Raw genomic sequence first — 21,459 nt, 5'->3', positions numbered from 1 at the left:
TCAAAATGAAAAAATTTTTAAAAAGTTGAGAAGTAGTGCAAAGGTCCTGGATTCAGCCCCCCAGTTTTGCCAAATTAAAACAAGACAGAGATTTCTAAATAATCAGATCCGAATTCAGCACAAACCATAAAGAACATTGAAGTTACTTCTGATTTACTTCAATTAGTAAAGTAACACACAAGGAGCTAGCCAAGACTGTTTGGCAAATCCACAGCATTTCTGCTGCTTTATTAGGGCCTGGACATTAATGAGTACATGAGAGATAAAAGGGTAGGATAAATATTTCTCAAACTATGATATAATTTGAAGGCCACATGAATTTATGATGTTGAAAATGATCAATGTGTGTAGCTTGAAATTTTGGGGGCTGTTTTGCTCAATTGCTGTGGCCACTAGCAAGTATTCAATGAGATAATAATTATTTCATTCCAAGTTTTGCTTTGGAGAAAAGAATATTTAAAGGATTTTTTGTTTATTTTACAAATTGATCTTGCCTATAATATTGTTATGGGTCAGAATTCATTATAAAATGGGTTACATTTAAACACTAACATTCCTGTCTCACTTGGGGTGACTCACACTGCCTGCCTTCCTGAAATGTGGCTAAGCTGCTTTTCTGAACAGAGCAGTCTGTTCTTATATAAAGCTCTGTAGCTCACCTTCTGGAGCTTTGCCCAAGGCATCCACTGAAGAAGGCTAACTTTGAGCATCTTTTTATACAGTGTTTTTCTTTCCTTGTTTCATTTATTTAGTATGTAGTATTTAGTACAGGGTCTACGGGGTCTCACTATGTTGATCAGACTCATAATGGTCCTCCTGTTCCCAGTCTCCCAAGTGCTGGGATTACAGGCATGTGCCACTACACCCAGTCTCGATCGCTGTCTCAGTGTACCCCGGGCATGGGGCTGGAATGGCACACTGGGGATTGAATGCAGCCACTTGCTGTGCCTGAGCAGGCGCTTTAGTCCACTGAGCTATCTGGCCAGCCCCCTTTCCCTGTTTATATAACGCAGGCCTTACCAATCTCCTTTTGGAACTTTACTATAGTAACAGAAAAATTAAACTATATTCATTGGCTGAGACCCCTGATTCACTTCTTGCCATTACTGGTAGATAATTAAAGAAAGTTTTAAGGGGCCGAGAAGATGGTTCAGTGGTATAAGTGCTTCCCTGGCAAGCGCGAGGGCCTGAGTTCAATCCCTGGTCCCGCAAAAAAAAAAAAAAGAAAGAAAGAAAGTTTTAAAGTTGGACCTGAAGGAAAGAAATAGCATTTATGGGCCATCAGCTCTGCCACGAACTGTATTGTGTGTTTTCTCGTTCCTTGCCTATTCAATCATAGAATTAAGCCACTGTCCAGAAGGCATGTATTACAAGGTTAGTAGTACCTCTGTACGGAGGAGAAAACTTGAACTCAGATTGGGGTAAATGACTTACCTCGGTCACACATTATTAAAGAAATTGTGCGTGGAATCGGACCTAGGCCTTTTGATTCCAAGGCAAATTCTTCTTTCACTTAATTAAATTTTATATGTAGACAGTAGTTCCTGAGCCCTAAGCAAGTGATACGGTGTTATCCACATTGTTGGCAGTCCCAGCTTCAGTGACATTACTACCCTGTGATCACTGGTACAGATTTGTGTTTAAACAGGCACTTCCTGGTACTGTAAGTTCCGTTGAACTAGTTGGCAACACCTTTCTACCGGGTATCTCCCATGCTGCTGCTGACAGCGTGTGTGCCCCACAGCCGATAAGAAACTATTTGAGTAATTTAATGAACTGTCACCTCTCTAGGAAATGAAAATCCTTGTCCTCTTTGGCAATAAACTGCTTTTGTCTGTGTTCCTTTAGGTCACCTGACATTCAGGATATATTAACATATACCGGTCTATCCTTTATATGTTACCAATATCTTCCTCCGGCTTGATACTTTTACATCTTATGAAGAACAAGAGTCCTTATGCTATATGCAAATTTTATCCATTTCCTTCTTTGCATCGTTTGTGTTTTACATGTGTTACTTAAAAATCTTTTCTATCTTAAAGTGACAGATCTCTTCTATGTTGTAATAAAAGTCTCAGTAGTATTTTGTCATACTGAACTATAAAGTCCTAAGTAAAATTGGTGAGTATGATAAAAGCTAGGTATCTAATCTGTTTCCTAGATGGGCAGTTCCTACTACCATTTGGGGATCTATCTATCTGTCTATCTATTTTAAGAATGTCATCTGGAAAGATTTAAGTAGTCTTGAAGACATCCCCCCCCCCGCCCTTTTAGGGACCTCTCTCAGGATCATTTCTCAGTGACATTTTAGGTGGGGGGATGTCATCATCCACTCAGTTTTCATTCTTTCAGGTATTTGACAAGGACGAGCTTCTCCAGTGTATCCAAGAGCTTGTGTCTTTGGATAAAGAGTGGGTCCCCTATTCCACTGCTGCTAGTCTCTACATCCGTCCCGCGCTCGTCGGAACTGAGGTACAAACTGACTGCCTATTTCGGGGTCCCTAGTTGGGCTGGTTAATACTGTTTATTTTTACTTGAACCTTTTGGTGTGGAGTTTGAGGTGGTTTCCCCCGGCTAATAGCATCATTTGTGACCTTTTCGTGCTGGTTGTTAAGACTGAGGGTAGTGAACGTTGCTGTGAAAAGTCGGGAAGTAAATATTTCAGGTGTGGGGGTTCGTGTAACAGCGGCTCAGGGCTGCTGTTTTACTGCTTGACGTAGTGACAAGTGAGTACCCGAGTGAAAAGGGAGAGGTGCTGTCTGCCTTCCCCGCCCAAGACCAATCAATCATTGTTTCCCAGCCTAGGATGCGTAACACCCTCAGCCTAGGTTAGAAATGCTGGAGAGGGAGGGCTGCCAAGTTTTATTTTCAGTCTTCTGAAGTTTTGGGATTTCTTGGTAAAAAGTAGGAATAGAGGTTCCCTTTCAGTGAGAAAATGCTGAAAGTATTGTCTACAGTAGGGATCGGCTTAAGGAGCTGGAATGGCTGGTTTGAACTCTGCTGGGCCGCAGTCTCTTGGCTGTGTGCCCTTTCAGTAGAAGGCCTGGGCTCAGGCATGTCTGAAGTAGCCAAGGGCATTTAGGTGAATGAGAATCCTGGTATTGACTTATTGTCGCTCCCCCCACGCCTAGTCTCATTTGCTGTCTCAGCACACCCCAGGGGCCAGGCTGTCACGGCAGGCCGGGGGTCGAACCTCCGACCCCTGCTTTTGTCTAAGCAGGCACTTTTAATCCACTGAGCTATCTGGCCAGCCCTTGGGTTGTCTTTTTAATGTTTTGAGTTTGTACATATTCTGGATGTAAATGCTTGGTCAGATTGTGCAACATAAATCACTTCCCATTGAGGTAAATGCTTTATCTGCTAAACGCATTTCTGCGGCTTTTGTTTCGTCTGTCTTGCCTTTGTCACTTGGCTACCAATGTCCTGATCACCAGAACTACTTAATTTCAGCATAAACGTGTTATTCAGGTTTTGTGTTTTTTATGTATTTTAAAGTAATTACTCCTTATTTCAGCTAGGCGTGGTGGCACACGCCTGTCATCCCAGCACTCAGGAGGCTGAGGCAGGAGGTTTGTTGTGAGTTCAAGACCAGCCTGGGTTACAAAGTGAGCTCAAGGCCAGCCTGAGCTACATACCAAGACCCTGTCTCAAAAAGACAAAAGAGAAAGTATTCCTTATTCCAAGATTATTCCTCTGTTTTTAAAGTTTTCTTATTGTACTTCAATGAAATCCATGTGGATTTCTGTTTTCTCCATGTGGAAACCACTTTGTCCCCTCACCATGGTCATTCTTTCCTCATGATTACAGCGCCAGCTCCTAGTAGCTCACATTTACATAAATGAAGACTAATTCTTTTTTTTTTTTTTTTTTTTGTATTTTAGGGAAGGGTCTACAGGGTGTTCAGAGTCTCACAACTAGATCGGTCTCGTAGTGATCCGCCTGTTTACAGCCTCCCAAGAGCTGGGATTATAGGTGCGCACCACCATGCCCAGTCCCAGTCTCTGTCTCAGTGTACCCCGGGGGCAGGGCCTGTGTGGCCGGCCTGGGGATTGAACCCCTGGCCCCTGCGCTTGCTTGCTTGCAGACACTTTAATCTGCTGATCTATTTGGCCAGCCCTTGAAGGCTAATTCCAGACTCTCAGTCTCTGTCTTCCTTTTATACCAATACTAGTTTTAAAGAAAATTGTATAACTGATTGCATTTTTTTGTACTTGTCATCTGCCTTCAAGATTTTTCCATATTTATTCATAATGGGTCTGCCTGTAAAGTATGCCACAATGTACACATATTCATACAGGATGTTGTAAGGTGTGAGAAGCAGTGTTATTTTATTCACCGAGATGGCGAAACATTGACAACCAAACACAAGACTTTCCTCTTTGGTTCTGAATTAGTCACACGTATCTTACTCTTTTGAGGGGTATGTGCTTTTTTTTTTTTTTGAATTTGAGGGAAGAGTCTACAGGGTCTTCAGGGGCTCACTACTGGATGAGACACATAGTGATTCTCCTGTTTACAGCCTCCCAAGAGCTGGGATTACAGGCACCTGCCACCACGCCCAGTCTCAGTTGCCATCTCAGCACACCCCGGGGCCGGGGCCGGCAAACCCCTGGCCCCTGCGCCTGCAGGCGCTTTCATCTGCTGAGCTAACTGGCTGTTGAGGGGTATGTGCTCTGAGGAAATTTGCAGTCTCTCCTCCCATCAGTTGTACTGGCTTATCATAGGCATTTTTATCCTTGTGTCTGTTGTCATGTCGTGTTCACACAGCTCTATGTTCTTACAGGCTTCTTCCTATCATAGGTCCAATTAGAGGATAGAATCATAAGGTCAGGTCACCATTCCAAATATCGACTTGCATTCATTAAATGTTATTATAAATACTTGTTTCACCAATATCTGGTATATATCCTGCTCCTGTTTTGTTATGTATGTGTTTTTTTTTTTTTTTTTTTTTTTTTTTTTGTCTTTTTGACAAATATAGCAGGGTCTTACCCTGCAGTTCAGGCTGACCTTGAGCTCACTTTGTAGCCCTGGCTTAAAACAGTCCTCCTGCCTCAGCGTCCTCAGTGCTGGGTTTACAGGCATGCACTACCACACCCAGCCTGGCGTTTTTTGTTTGTTTGTTTTATGATGAAAAAATGTATTTAGAATTAGCCAGCTAGCCTCAGTTGGGATGATGCCAATTTTGTTGGCCACACCACAGGCATCATAAACAGGAGCCAGTGGACGTATGCCTTCCTCCCGTGGCCCTGTAAGGGTCGTACAGCTTCTTCACAGCCTGTGTGAAGTTTTGTGTCCTCAGCACCCGCAGTGAACGCCATGTGCCATCTTACATCTTCATGACAGACTCAGTGATGAGGGGGAAGTTGAGGACAGCCTAGTGGCTAAGCTTCTTTCTCCTGGGGTGTTCTGCTGAGGCCCTACCACCAGAGCCTGTGTATTTGGGCTCCTGGAAGGTAGGTGACATGCAGTTGTCCCTCTGTGACTGTGGAAGATGTCCTGTAGTGTTGCCTTCTTGATCTTCCATGGCTGTGTTTTTCATTCTGGGAAGGATGGAAATTTCCTCTGCTTTCGGGGCCATCCTCATGAAAGTTGCCTGTTCTTTTTGTGTCTTTGTATGTGGTAATTTTTCAGCACCAGATCATCCATAACTTTGAAAAAATACTGTGCCTTTTTTACTAGTACATGTTTAGGGTGCATAAGGAATATATTCACCATAAAAAGTTGGTACCTCTACATAATTCATTTTAGTTTGTTTTGAAACTTCTCCTGTCTTAGATTCCCTTCCTGTCTACAAAACTTCTACCTACCCCCGTATTTCTATCATTTGTCTTTCATTTTACTCTTTATCTATACTTTGGATTTCTCTGAAAAAAAAAACCATGTGATACAGTATTGAGCTTTCTGCATCTGATTTATTTTTCTTAGCATGATGGTCACAAGTTGTATCTGTTTTCCTACAAGTGACTGAAATTTGTTCTTATTTATGGGCATATGTTTTCCATTGCATATATGTACCTCGTTTTCTTCATCCAGTCATCTGTTGAAAGTCATAGAGGCTGTTTCCAAGATTCAGCTGTTGTGAACTGTGCTTCCATAAACATGTATATGTGTGTTTCGTTGTACTCCTTTGGGAAGATGCTCAGAAGGGGAGTAGTTGGGTCAGATGGAATTTCTAAACTTTTACTGATGCATCTCCATGCTGGTTACCATAGTGATTTGTTAGTTTAATTTCCCTAAGTCAGTGTAGAAGGGTTTCTCTCCCCCACAACCTTTTTTTTTTAAATTATTTATTTATTTTTATTTATTACATTTATTTATTGTGTGTGGCCAGCTCAGCCCACCAGGGGGCGGGGCTGGCTGGCATGTGGTGCTGGGGGATCGAACCGCGGTCCCTGTGCTTTGCCAAGCTTGTTTCAAGTAGGTGCTTTAGACCACTGAGCCATCTCTCCAGCCACCCCCACAACCTTGATAGCATTTGGTTTTTGAATTCTTGATGACAGCCATTCTTTCTGGAGGAAGATAGACTCTCAGTGTTGTTTCGATTTGCATTTCTCTATTAACCCAAGATGCTGCACATTTTTCATACTTGTTGGCCATTTGTACTTCTTTTGTGAAAGTCTCTATTCATTTTAGTTGCCCATTTTTGACTGGATCTTTCATTTTGGGAGGCCTAATTTTTTTCTCTTTTTTTGTAATGTATTTAGTACAAGGTCTACAGAGTCTCACTACACAGATTGGACTCTCAGTGATCCTCCTATTTTCAGCCTCCCAAGTGCTGGGATTACAGGTGTGTGCCACCATACCCAGTCTCAGTTGCATCTCAGCATGTCCTGGGGATGGGGCTGGCATGGCATGTCAGGGATCAAACCCAGGTCTCTGTGTTCTGCCTAAGCAGGCGCTTTAGTCTGCTGAGCTGTCTGGTCAGCCCTTGAGAGGTCTTTTTTTTTTTGAGTTTATATGTATTCTAGGTATTAGTCCACTGTCTGGGTTGTAGCTAGAAAACCAATGTTGCTCGTGCCCATAAAGCACTGGGAGGACCATCAGAATAAACAGCAGTGAGCACATCTGGCGTTGAGGTGCTGCTTAGCCAGTGATGAGTACAAAGTGCAAAGACCAGATTTCATCTGTGTGAACAGTGAGATAAAAAGGTGAGTCTTAGAATTTTAAATAATAGCATGCTTTAACTAGTACCTTGTGGACCCAGGATTATGTTGTCCATACAACAAACCACAAGCAATAAAAGGAGTAAAGCAGGAAAGTTAAATTTGGGAGCCTTCACAATGGGGGTGTTGTCCAGGAAGCTTAAGCTCTGGCTGTGTCTCCTAGGGTGCATAAAGGCATATTCAGTAACATTTATTGCACCTCAGACAGTTTGCTGATGTCTTGGGTGTGAGTGTGAGCGGAAAGATGCCAGATTTTTCTTACGGGCCCCATAGCAACTGGGCATTAACTGCTTATTTGGATTGGCAAGAGGGATCATTTGTGTTTCTTTGCTGCAGTGGTGTTGGGTAGAGTGAAGAGTCTTCAGTCAGAAGCTTAAACACAACATCATGTAAATATCTACAAGCTGAAATCTGTTACTCCAGGCAGACCTGGAATTTAAGTAATGGCATTTGGTGTATAATACAAAGATGGCTTTAAAATCGTGGACCTGGATGAAGTCTACAGGAAAAACTGTGGCGCAAAGAGACTAGAAAAAAGGCCTCTGGCAGATCTGCATTTAGGAGAAAGGGGGAAAAAGGAACCAGCTTGAGGGTCCATGGGTAGAAAGGAGAGAAAGAGGCTGGTATCTGGAGAGGCAAGTGGAGCCCAGGGAAGTGACAGGAGCAACGGTGGCAAATCCAGGTTACAGGGTCAGTGAAATGGGGCGTGGGAAGCACCGTGTGGGACTGAACCTGGCCGTGTGGGAGCACCAGGCAGTTTCGTGAGTGAATTTCAGTGAGGGTAGAGGGTTGAGAGATTCACTGAGGACGACGAGGAGGAGTTAGGGTGATGAGGAGTTAGGCTGCTGGTCTGGACAGCTCTGCCACCCTGCGGAGCAGAGACATGGACAGCCACCTGGAACAGAAGAGTGCGAAGGGCGTGTGTTGTGGAGGGGAGATCTGCCCCCTGCCTGAGACGATACAAGAGGAAAACTGACTGAAAAACTTCAGACCTCTTCCATCATGGTTCTGCTCCTGAGGGTGGCAACATGGTAAGCAGGCAGCGGCACGTGACTAAGAGGACTGTAACATCTTGCTGTGGCGTCCCACACGCGCTTGTTTATTGACGCCTGTGCTTTTGTGTGGGCCTCTTCAATACCTCCTTCATTACCTGGCTCTTCCTCTTGCACACCTACCCATCTGGGGCTGGACTTGGTCTCTCAGTACATCTTCAGTTCAGATGTCTGCATCTGAGTTGTGCTTCCTTTTCTGCTCTGGCCCGGCACTGTGCTTGACCTTGTCAGTTGGACCAAACCAAGTAGGATGTAATGAGGTCAAAGTGAGAAGCCAGAGAGGAGATCTTGGCTTGGGGGTCATTCTTTATGCTACACTGAGAAGCCTTCTGTATGTAGCATTCATTTCTCTGCTGTCTAGAGTAGTACTAGCAGCCTTTTTTTTTGTAATGGGCCAGGTAGTAAATGTTAATTTGGCCTTGAAGGCCACGTAGTACCCAGCTCTGCCTTTTCTGGGAAAAGGAAGCATAGGCCTCTCACATATTCTCATAAAAATTGAAGAAGCAGGCATCGCGCTAGGCGGCTTGTGACTCCTGCCTGGAGTCATTTCTGCAGGGCCACTGACTGATGTGTGTGGCTTTTCTGACGCTGACTCATCCCGGCTCCTCTGGTGTATTTCCCCACCGGCGTCTCTTGATCCTTTGACCTTGCTAAAATTTTCATTTAAGTCATTTTCAATTTCCCCAACTTACTTTTCCAGATCACCAGTGTAGCAGTCTATAGCTCCTACCAAATGTTCCTTTTGCACAATTCCAACACGGAGAGTGTAGTTCTGTGGTCACAGCTGTAGTCATTTTCTTGTCATATTAATTCTGTGTTTTGGCCCATACTGGAATGATTTCCTGCTATTACTATTATCAATAAAAATACTAACAATGGCTTTTTTTTTTGTTTTTTGTTTGTTTGAGTGCTTAAAATGAAGACCAAGGGGCCGGGGAGATGGCTCAGTAGAATAAACACTTCCCTGGCAAGCGTGAGGGCCTGAGTTCAATCCCTGGTTTTACAGGAAAAAAAAAAAAAAAAAATGAAGACCAAATCCTGGGTGCTTTTAACAAATTTTTGCCTTATCCCGTATTCACCCTGAGGGATGCAGTCCTCACTGCACCAGCATAAGAAGAAATGTAGGCAGGACATTGTTCTTTAGTTCTCCTCATCTCTGTTTCTCCTTTTCCTTTTTTCTCCCTCCAAGCCCCTAGTTCCTCTTCTTCAGTTGTTTCTTAGCTGTTGTTTTAAGCTTTAAGATTATTATTATTTTAATTATTTTTTATTTTTTAATTTTTTTTGGTGGAACCGGGGATTGAACTCAGGCCCTTGCGCTCGCCAGGGAAGTGCTTATTCCAATGAGCCATCTCCCTGGCCCCATAATTATTATTTTAAAAATAAAGCATTGAGTACTCAGCCTTCTTTTTGTCAAGTGGTTAATTCATGCTGTCTTTCTGTTTTTGGTTTTGTCTTTCTCTCTGAAAAGGGCTGTGAAATGAACCTAGTCTGTTTTATAGCAACTGTCAGAAAATGATGGCCTTTTACTTCCATAGTGATGTTTTTTAATATCTGCCTAATAATATAGAGGCTACACTTGAGGGTATCAAGCAAAAGACAAAGGAATGTTTGACTGTGGTGTCAGTGAGACATGTTAGCTTCTGAGTCAGGAACACATTATTTTAATCAGAATAACTCAAGAATGACAGAGTCTCTTAGGTTGTATTTTTCTTTTCTTTTCTTTTCTTTTTTTTTCTTTTTTCTGTAAACATTTTGTTAAGCTAGATGACCATTCCACAAGTATTGGGTAAAATCTGAGTGAAATGCAAGACAGAAGTGGTCTTGCACTTCATGGAGTTTATAGGCCATTAAGATGTAGAGCATTTAAGAAGTCCATATAAGAAAATGTGGTAGTGTTTTATCAGTCTAAATTTGAAGAGTAGAATATGCTCTAATAGCACACACGACAAGCACCTGCCCTGCTATGAGTGCTCATTTCCTCAGGTAACATTTAAGTGACATTTAAAATGAGATGCGAGTGTTCATATTACTTCACACAGAATAGAATTAGTGGGGTGCGGCCTCCTAGTTGCAGGGCTACTGTAAGAGAGTACGGCAGGTTGGGTGGTTTAAACAGCAGATCTTTATTTTGTCACCATTCTAGAGACCAGAAGTCCCAAAAGTGAGGTGCTGGTAGTAGGGTTGGTTTCTGGTGAGGCCTCTTCTTCTGCCTCTCATGGCCGCCTCCCTGCTAGGTCCTCTCAGGACCTGTGAGGTAGAGAGACCTCAGGTGTCATTGACTCTTTATAAGGACGCTAGGCCTGTAGGGTTAGGACCCCACCCTTGTGACTTCATTTCACCTCACTTCCCTCCTTAAAGTCCCTGTTTCCAAGTGCAGTGACAGTAAGGCTGAGAGCTTTGACATGAATTCTGGAGAGGCACAATTCAGTCCATTACAGGGGTGACAGGATGGGGTGCAGAGGGAGCACTACAGGCTGCGGAAGCACCATGGTAAAGCAGGTGGAGCCTGGAAGGAGAGAAGTAATGGAGTGTTCAGTGTGGTGTGAGGTACAGGAAAGAGACACCAGAGTGAGTTCTCTGTAAGTTAGGAAATACTACATAAATTTTATTGTAGGGCTTTGGTGTAGTGTAGTATAACACAACTGGATTAAGAATAGATCTGGAGCTATCTAACTGCAAAACCATCAGCAGCTTATTTGTACTGTGCCCTAGTTTCTCTTTTATTTTTGAGACAAGGTTTCATTGTACATTTCAGGCTGGCCTTGAGCTCACCTAGTAGCCTAGGTTAGCCTCAAACTCGAGCTCCTTCTGCCTCAGCCGCCTGAGTGCTGGGGCTACAGGAGTGGGCCACCACACCCAGCCTTCTTTTATTTATTTATTTATTTATTTATTTATTTATTTATTTATTTGCAGAACTAGGGATTGAACTCAGACACTTGGGCTTGCCAGGCAAGCGCTTATTCTACTGAGCCATCTCCCCGGCCCCAGGCCTTCTTTAATTTAAAGATAGGAAGTATAAGTCATAATTCATGAGGTTGTTGGAGTAGAATACCTTGTAGAATACCATGCAAGCCCCAGAGTGACATACAGTAGCGAGGTTTTGTGGTCTGTTTTGATTTTTCCCTTATGCGTAGACCACTGGTCCACTCCTTACTCCTTCTCCTCTTCGGTATTTTTTTTTTTTTAACCACTGTCTCCTTTAACTGTAATTCTTTAGAAAAGAACTAGCAGGATTAAAAAATCAGGCTGCACTTTGGATTAAAGATGCATACGATATGTGGGTCTTTAAGACGACTGTTCATCCCGGGGGTCCTGTTTCTTCCCTTTCCCTTGCTTTGCCTGAGCAGAATTATTCTTGAGCCTCCACAGGCTGCTGAGCTTCTCTCCCTTTGAGGCCAAGGGATAGACTAATAGCATTTTCTCAGCTCACTGAGCTCTCTGCTTTTCTATGAAGGAATTTCTGAATGACCCAGAAAGGAGTGGTAATTTTCACAGAGACATGTCCCTTTTATTTTCTGTCATACCCGAGTGCCTTGTCCCTCCATGCAAAATATGCATGAATTTACTTGTGAACAAAATAGCCCATGAATTTTTTCATACAAACATTTTTAACACGTTTTAACTCCAAAGTGCTCACTGTTCTCTCTACTTTGTGTCTGAAATTTTTATCTTCCCTATTCTCAAGTCTTTTCTTAAGCCCCTTTCAATTCTATTTATATAATCAAAAAACTAGTAGAGAGGATAGCAAGTCATTCTGAATGTTGCTAAGGCCATCAGATTTGTAGAAACACTTCTGCCTATCCAGTGAGCTGCTGGCATCCTTATTAGCTCTGTATTGACGTGGCTTTTGCTTTGTCAAGAGCCTGACCGTGTTATCATGGGAATAATTGGTTGATTAATATTATGTAACAAAAACTCTAAATAGCAGCACAGAATTTAAATTACATGTAAGGATAGAAGGGAGAAATAAAGGGACATTCAGCGGTCTTGAGGGTAGAAATAGACCCTCCAGTTCTCATTACTGGAGCATAGAGAGGCATTTTATTTCTTCTCAGTCTTGCCCTCCCAGTGTGGCCATTTTCAGGAAGAGCCAGGGGTCTTTTCACGGATATAAGTGAAAAGGATGGGAGGATGAGGTGAGTGAGCTGTGGCCCACGCTAGTTCCTGAAGTGCATCTGAAGTCTCGAGTGGACTGGGCTTTCAGAGCATTAAAAAGTTAGTACACATAAGCCCTTCGATTTACCTGCTCGCTAAGACTAGAAATACTCAAGGTATAGCCAGATGTTTTTCTACAACTAGACTTCAAGCGTAGAATTCTTCCTTGTTTTCTGTGGGTTCTCCATGCTACCACCTAGTGGATTAAATGCAAGGCTGCTCGTCAGGAAAGGAAAGAGAATTGTTTTAGCTGCTGGGGATGGAACCCAGGGCCAACTGCATGCCAGACACTGACTGGGCCACCGAGCCACATCCCCACGCCTGAACCCTGTGGAATTTATCACAAGAAAAAATGTCCATAATGATGTCATTGTTCTTTCTTTTAATGTAATGCAGCAAGTTAAATAAAACACATGAGTTCCAGGAAAAAAAAATATTCCCAAAGGGGGAAAAAAAAAATATTCCCAAAGGGGCTGGAGAGATGGCTAAGTAGAGTAAGTGCTTGCCTGGCAAACGCAAGGGCCTGAGTTCAATCCCCAGTTCTGCAAATAATAATAATAATAATAATAATAATAATAATAATAATAATAATCATCCCAGGCATACATGTGGAATTTAATAAAAATATTGGCTTGTCTACAAATAGGTTTATTTGTTGAGAAACTTAGGTGCTACATACATTTTTTAAGACAGTGTCTATTATAGTTTATATGAATTATATTGAAACTTGCCTCTTCATTCTTTCCCTCAGGAGTTCATTAAAAAATGTAAAATATACAGCTATGGAGCCCACATGAAATGAAGGTGTTATTGTACTTATCTATTAGGTAAATAAAAAAACACAGATCAAATAGATTTTCTCAATGCTGGGAAGACAAGCACAAGTGTGCCGTTAATGCCAACGTTTTCCCTTCCAAAGAGTGAAAGCTTTCAGGATCTTCATCCTTATTTTCTTTTAAGGCCACCATTGAACAACAAACAAGGACCAGAGAAAAAGCAAACTCTGTTTGTTCTTACCCTGTCTTGGTTACTCTTCTCTCATTGCTGGGACAAATATATTACATTCAGCCTGTCCGCCCCTGGCTGGTGTAGCACTCACACCCGTAATCCCAGCGCTACTCAGACCCATAATCCCAGCCGTGGATCATGAATTAATCACAAACTGTAGAACTGACCCTCAATGACTTTTGTGAGGCTCTGGGGGGACAAATACACATAAACTATAACACACCCTCAGTATCATAGTTTGTACTGCAGCTGCCCTTGGTCCTCTCATGCCTGTGCGAGGCTGTTGGAGTGACCCTCTTATTTCCTAGGCAGCCACACTGTTTAGATGGGATCAAGATGTACACATGAACTGTTTTCTTTTTCTTTTCAGTATATGTATTTTATTGGCATACATTAAAATGTATAAAATCTTAGTTTTTGTTGTGGCATTTCATCCATGTATATATTTTGGTCATGCCCATACCTCCTGTTACCTCACACAGGCCCTGCTTTCACTTCTCCTTACCCCCTTCTGCGTAGCCTAACAGTCTGCTTTCTTCTTTTCTCTTTTTCTTGGTACCAGGAATTGAACTCAGGGCCTCACCCTTGCCAGGCAAGTGCTATGCTGCTGAGCTACATCACAACCCTGCTTTCTGCTTTTCATGCAATCTTTTTTAGTTTCCACATATTAGGGGAAAATATGCAATACTTGTCTGAGTCTGGCTTATTTTGTCTAATGTGCTGATCTCTGGCCCTATCCCTTTTCCTGCCAGTGGTAGGCTTTCGTTCTAAGTTGTGGCTGCATTGAGTGTATGTACACCAGTTCATTTGTCCCTTCGTTCTGGGCCCCTGGGCTGGCTCCACAACTTGGCTGTGGGGAGGTGTGCCACAGTAATCGTGGGTGTGCAGGTGTGTCTGTGAGCTGTGCTGATTTTAGTGCTTTGGGTATATCCCAGGGAGTAGCAGAGCTAGGGCATAGCATAGTTCTGCTTTCAATTTTTTTGAGGAAAAACATTGTCAGGGTTATTGTAATGGTCAGGAATATTTTACCTACCTGGCACTTGGTGACCTAGGTGCTAAGCAGTGGTCCAGGGATTGCAGGACAATCAGTAGGAGAGAAAGTACAATGGAAAGTCCGGTCAAAAGATTCCAAGGTTTCAGGGCATCTCATCTCATATGACAGAGACTCCAGATCATCTGGAAATGAGTTCCCTCTTCTTCTGCTCACTATGTGACAAACTCCTGCCTGTTCCCCCAACCTGCTAGACCCAGCTGCAGCAAAGGTTACGCCCTCAGGGTTTGTACCTGTCTCCTAACAGTCCTGACCTCTTCCTTGTTGCCTGTGGTTAGGATTACACAGCACAGCCCGGTAACCTTTTTTATGTTTATAAATATCGACCTCAAAACTTTCCATTTCTCGATTTTCTTCATTAATTAGCCACTTGCTGTCTCCCTCATTATTGCTTTGTGTTGAAGGAATGTGTATGTTCGTTCACACTGCTGGCTTTTGCCTTCCGAGTACTTAAGATAAGGGCTGCGCCTGTCTTTTTTATTTATGAGACAATTGTTGAATCACTCTTCCTGTCTTGTTCCCCTAGTACTGGGGACTGAACCCAGGGCCTTTGCACTGAGCTACGTCATCCTTAGCCTATTTTAAAAATGTACTTGTTTTGCCTGCTTGCTATCCTAATCTAATCTAATCTAATCTAATCTAACCTAATCTAATCTATCTGTCTGTCTGTCTATCTATCTATGTATCTATGTATCTATCTATGTATCTGTCATCTTGAGCCAGGGTTTTACTATGTTGCCCAGGCTTCTCTCAAGCCAGCATTCCTCCTGCCTCAGCCTCCCAGAGTGCTGGAATTACTGCTATAGCCACCACGCCCAGCTGAGTCAGCTGTCCTTCTCTAGGAAAGCTACAGTGTTTCTCTCTGTTGTGCAACATCAGCAGGTGTGGTCAGGGCCCACTTGCTGATCTCCGCACCTGCTGGAGGCCCTCCTGATCTGGAGCAGGTGTTGGAGAAGCAAATATGTGACATTGCTAAAGACTAAAACTTAGTTCTTCCCCTCAATTTTTTTTTTCCTGGTATCTGGAATTGAACTCAGGACCTTGTGCTTGGCCAGCCAGGCACCGTGTTTCTGAACTATATCCCCAGCTTTTCCCTTCAATTTTTAACCAATTTTGAAGTGTATGACATAGCTGGTGGTTAAAAATAAGCCTTCCCTCTAAAATGCTATTAGCAACAAGAATTCCTTCAATTTTCCTCTAAAATCTTAAGCAAAGAAAAATGAAAATGTATCTGTGGCATTTTCTCTTAGAAGACCCACAAAGACTTTCTTTCCTTCCTTCCTTTCTTTTTTTTTAATAATTTTATTGAGAAACATATAGCAATTCCACAAAGGCTTTCTCTCACCAGCTAGCCCCTTCTGAAGGACACATACGGCCCACTCTGTACTTTCACACCATTGGCTACGTGATAAATTACAGATGCGTGTGCTTTGACTCTCTTGCAGCCTTCACTTGGCATCAAGAAGCCCACCAAAGCGCTGCTCTTCGTAATCCTGAGCCCAGTGGGGCCTTATTTTTCCAGCGGATCCTTCAAGCCAGTGAGCCTGTGGGCCAGCACGCAGTATGTCCGAGCCTGGCAAGGTGGAAATGGAGACTGCAAGTTGGGAGGGTAAGTCAACATGTCTCTGTCTCCAGAAAATTGTCTTTGCTGACCATCTTATAATTGCATTTCACAGCAGTACAAACACACGTAATAATATTTAAATGTGGATGTTCGTTTTTTAATTTCCTGCTTCCTTCTCCATGTTTCAACTAAGACACTTGTTCAAAGGACCACTGGTGGGCGAAACCACCATAAGGGAAACGCGGTGGATCGGCTGTACCTCGGCCTGCCTGCGCGTCCCCCTGGAGCTGTCTTCATGGCAGCAGCTTGTAACTTATCCTGCTGTGACCTGGCTGAGGAGCAGCCCTGCTTTGGCTCTTAGGCTGGTCTCTGGCCATATGTAGCTGACAGCAAATAAAAGAGCATTTGAAAGTGCCAGACAAGCTCGGGGGTGGACTTGGCCTCAATGTGGAAATACCCGTTGGGGTCAGCATAACTGGATTGAGCAGGCTGGTCTCTTGTTCATCCGGGTCAAGGGATAATGCACACCACCTATGCCTGGGTTAAGTATTGGGTTCCAGAAGGTCAGAGTCTGACAGGTTGCTAACGTAGTAGAGGAATGGGGGAACTGTTGTGCAGTCTTGGGGAAAAAGGAATTTTCTGTCACAGTATGGTAGGGACACAGCGTGAGAAATTGGATCTGAGAAGACAGCACTGAGCAGGATGTAATTCAAACTCACCGGGGTAAGTTTATGCCCCAAGGAAGATGGTGTGGCTACCAAGGTGACTTCACTCACAAAAGCCAGCAAAATGTGCAGAGGGAGGACTCATCTTTAGATAGTACCACTCATTGTCTCTTTACCTAGATCGAGGAGATAGTACTGTTTTGTAGTAGTTCTAGTGGTGTGCTTGCTTGTGTGCACAGTAGTACCTCGGTTCATGAATGCCTCTGTTGACAAACAATTCAGTGTTCAACAAAATTTTGCTTCCATTCACAGACTTCCCACTGGGTGACAGACAGAGCCAAGGCTGTCTTCCCTACATAAACACAAACACAGCCTTCTTCCCCAAAGGTGTAAGCCAAGTCAAGCTCACAAGCTGAGGTACCGCTGCACTTCCTAGGGCTTTATCATCTGAGGATGGGGTCAGGATTTATTCCACGGCCTCCACAGTTACTGTGGTGCTTTTCAGACTGGTTCACGGATATCCTCCACAAGCTAGGAAAGGTGAACAGGGGCTTCAGGAGATAAGAAAGTATCGTATTTATTGGAAAATGATTATATTTTATCTAAATATTTATACATATTTTGTAATATACTCTATGCTTTTCTCATTTGTTTTTACTTTAAAATATTACTAAAAATTACTAAAATACATTGTCATTCCAGGAAGATGAGCTATGGCAGCACGTCTTTAATCTTTAAATAACCCAGAATAAATCATGTGGGTTGAGAAAAAAATAAGCCTTTAGATATGTTTTGCCCCCCCCCCCTCAAAAAAATCATGTTTTTGACCCACCAGTGGGGATTTTAGACATTGGGCATTTGGTGTGTTTTAGATAAAAAGGTCTTAGAGGGGCTGGGGAGATAGCTCAGTAGTCTGGGAACCTGCCTGCCAAATGCAAGTACCCAGGTTCAATCCCCAGTACCATATTTTGTGCAGCCCTAGGAACCCTGGGTGTGCCAGGCTGGCCCTGAAACTGGACATGGTGGTGCACACCTGTAATCCCAGCGCTGGGGAGACTGAGACAGGAGGATCACTATGAGTCTGAACTGCTTAGTGAGATCCTGTATGAAATAAATAAGTAAATAAATAAGAAAAGGTCTTAGATTAGAGAGCATTTGACTGGCATTCTACCATTTAACTTGCTGTAACTTGATTCAGGTTACTTCTCTGAAGTGTAATTTCTTATCTCAACAACAGATTTAATGATAGTGGCTACTTTGTTGGATACATGTGAGGTTGAAATAATTCGTGTGAAATCACTCGGTGTGTCTGAAAAACTACTCAATAATGTTTAATTGTTCTTAAGTTGGCTGTTTACCTGTGTTCCAGCATTGCTTTTCATGTGGGTGTTCCCAGATTTTGTTTTGCTCTCTCAGATGAACGCAGTGGGTCCAACCAGGCTGTTTTGAGTTTTCTTTAATGTTAGGGAATTAACCAGAGAGAGTATACACAGGAGATGCCATACACTGACTACATCCACCTGTGAATTCAAGAATGGTCCTTAGATTGAGGATGGTGGGGTTGAGTGATACACACTCACGATCTGTCTGTCCCCTCTTCCTTGAAAGGAATTACGGCTCCTCTCTTTTTGCCCAGTGCCGGGCGATGGAGAAGGGATGTCAGCAGGTCTTGTGGCTGTACGGAGACGACCACCAGATAACTGAAGTTGGAACGATGAATCTTTTCCTTTACTGGATAAATGAAGATGGAGGTAATCCACACAGACAGCAGCTCTGTACTTTTTCAGTCACTTTCAGTGGGACTGGAAGGACAAAAACTGAAAAATGAGGACAAGGATAGGGGTAGCCCAGTTCCAGAAGCTAAGAATAGTGTGTTTCAGCTGTCACGTAGACATGAGCCTAAAGAACGTGGAGAGGGTTGCTTTGTTTTCTTTTTTTGTTTGTGGATTTGTTTGAGGGGTGTGCGCGCTAGATGTACTAATTATAGAGATGTCAAATTAAGGGATATTAGGTCACTGTGATTCAAAGATCTGCTGCCCCCTCCTCATTGCTAGCATTCTCCTGCCTCGACATGTTGCATTTGGAAAAAGGTCTCAGATCAGCTGAGTGGCCATTCACCGTATACTAGGTAAGAAAGAGTAATAAAGGCAGTCTGCACATTCTACTGACAAAGAACTTATTGTGTATGTGTATGTCTGTGTATATATAGGCTGTTGACATCTGCATATATATTAATTACATACCCAGGCCTACTCCATACTAAACAAGCACCCTCCCACTGAGCTACACATGCCCTGCCCTCCTTCTGTTAACAATTGTTGCCTTTTCCAAATAGTTTGATAATTTATCAGAAGCCCTCCATTTGATTAAAGTAGTGCTAAGACAAGCCATTGTATCCTGAGATTTGCTGCTAAGTCCAAGTCAAACATGCTATTATTACAGGCGTACTATGGAAATCGGTGTGTTCTCCTTTAAAATCTTGAATGTTCACTATCTTTCTACTCTTCTTTGTTTTAGTTGCCAGAGACCATAGGGATTTAGTGACACGTTGGCTGTGTGTGGCATTAAGTTAAATGTTCAAAAGGGAGGAGAAAAGTACATGCACGCTTATTTCCATTGGAATTTTGAAAGTCGGCCGAAGTTGAGAAACACGTAATTTTAGGCTTGTTCATGCTCTTAGACTGTCCCTTTCACAATGAGTGCAGGGACGCAAAATGCAAAACATTTCCAAGTACTTGCAGTCACAGTATTGGCTTAAAAGAATATTTTTTAAAATGAAATTTGTATCTAGCGGCAGCCTCTGTTGCTTTTCGGTAATTTGGCTGAGATGGACGGAAGTAGTGATTGAGATGTCGCTGAATTCGCACCTGTGACTCCCGCCGAGTGGCCGCCTCTGCTCTTTGTTCTTGGCACTGTTTGAAAACAAAGCTTATGCTGCAGTATTTATGATTCCTAAGTTTGAGTTTTTGCGTATACATATGTCAAAAGTTACACCAGGAAGAATTCGATCAGGGTCGAACCCTGCATTTAGGAGATAATAAATTATACTCCTTTCCCAACCGCCTGCTACTGCCACCCCCCAGAACATCCCATGTGTGGCCCAAAACAACAAGAGGTGGCATCATTTGGAAGTGGAACTGTAATTACTTATGGATGGGAGATGCCAGAATCTAAGCATCACCTGAGTCAGAGCTACGTGACTTAACCAGAAACTGTCCCGATGAAAACTTGTTCTTCAGCCAAACAATAATCTTGGAACATTTTTACTCTAGCTTTTAAAAGCCAGAGTATAACAAAGTGAGTTTCTCTTTTGCCTCTGGTAAAAAAGATAAAATCCTTAAGAGTTATCCTTTAGTGCTTTTGCCCTAGACAATTTTAAGTTCACTGTGTTCCTTGAACCAGTTGTGTGGTTGTTTGTTTGTTTGTTTGTTTGTTTTGCCAGCACAGCCCATGCTGAGCGTGGGGCTGGCATGACGTGTGGTACTTGGGATTGAACTGCAGTCTCCTGTACCTGCCTCAGCTTAACTAAGTAGGAGCTTTAGACAGCTGAGCTATCTCATCGGCCCTTGAACCAGTTGTTGACCACAGAGGTCAAATAATATTTGAAATAAGGAGAAAGGATTTTTTTTTTTTTTTTTTTTTTGGCTATAAATGCCTTCAGGGCAGGTTTGGCTGGCTTGAGTTGTGGGGATGGAACCACAGCAACCTGAGCCTGACTGCTTTGATGAAGCAGCCACTTAAGAACTGTGCTAAGGGGCAGGCCCCCTGAAATAGGAGAAAGGAAATGGAATGGAACAATACTGTGAAAGGGGAAAATACAATGTCAGCATGCACCTTCAGGATTAGGGAAAAACTTTGAATCAACTTGACAGAGCGACTTTAACCATGGGGCTTTCAGAAATGAGCAATCATACTAAGTTGAAAAATCTATAAAATACTGACTTCACAAGCAGGAGGCTTAAGCAGAATTTTTTGAATTATCTTTTGGAAAAGGAGCTGGCATAAAGGTAGAGAAGACAGACCACGTGTGTTAAAAACACAGGGAGGTGCCCAGTAGTTATTTGTGGCATGTGGCCTAGAACACATGGGGATCTTGACGCCAGTAGCCATGGTGGTGGCCAAGATTGTGCATCCTCTTTACTTTTTTATTTTATTTTTTGGCAGTGCTAGTGATTGTACCTAGGGCCTTTCCACTGAGCCACATCCCAGCCACCACTGCTCACTCCTTTCTTTCTTTCTTTCTTTTTTTTTTTTTATTGTGCATCGCAAAGTTGGCTTTAATCAGCAGTACCTTAAAGCCAGTACCTGAAACATCAGAGGGGTGTTTGCAGAAGAAATGTTCAAACATTTGATCATGTGACTTGCAGGTTCATACTTTGACATGAATTCTTTGATGATGACTGTTTTGCCTTGAATTTTTTTATTGGTACATTTTATATATACATAGTGATAACATTCATCATAGGGGAATTGTACCTTGCTTCAAACAATAGTTTTAAGCATCTTTTTTAAAGAATTAAAATTTCTGAATTTAGTTCAACTTATAATACCCCTTTTCCAAGAAAAATGAACCTTTTGCAAAGACATTTAAATAAAATCATACCAAGATGCACAAAAATGAAATTGTCCAAAACTTCTTGTAAAGAAAAAAAAATCATTAAAGCATATACATAAAAATATTAGCTAGGGAAGAACAAAATTAAATAGCATCTTACTCCTCATTAGAAAGAAAAAAAAGGACCAAAGGTGTAAGAAACTAGATTAATTAAAGGACTGAAAGAAAAGATCTGTTCTCTTT

General features: G+C 42.6%; 1 protein-coding gene across 1 annotated transcript in view; it reads left to right on the top strand.

Annotated features, from left to right (window-relative positions):
• Nucleotides 1-21,459, top strand: part of Bcat1 (branched chain amino acid transaminase 1) — a 69,812-nt gene that overhangs the window by 25,544 nt on the left and 22,809 nt on the right. Inside the window, exons 5-7 of the mRNA XM_023719016.1 lie at nucleotides 2,353-2,472; nucleotides 15,878-16,041; nucleotides 18,270-18,412. Coding sequence (XP_023574784.1) covers nucleotides 2,353-2,472; nucleotides 15,878-16,041; nucleotides 18,270-18,412 — 427 coding nt within the window. The remainder of the gene's footprint in view (nucleotides 1-2,352; nucleotides 2,473-15,877; nucleotides 16,042-18,269; nucleotides 18,413-21,459) is intronic.

The sequence above is a fragment of the Octodon degus genome, unplaced genomic scaffold (genome assembly GCF_000260255.1).
Source record: "Octodon degus isolate 3935 unplaced genomic scaffold, OctDeg1.0 scaffold00064, whole genome shotgun sequence".
Classification (NCBI taxonomy): domain Eukaryota; kingdom Metazoa; phylum Chordata; class Mammalia; order Rodentia; family Octodontidae; genus Octodon; species Octodon degus.
This window is presented reverse-complemented; position numbering and strand designations above follow the sequence as displayed.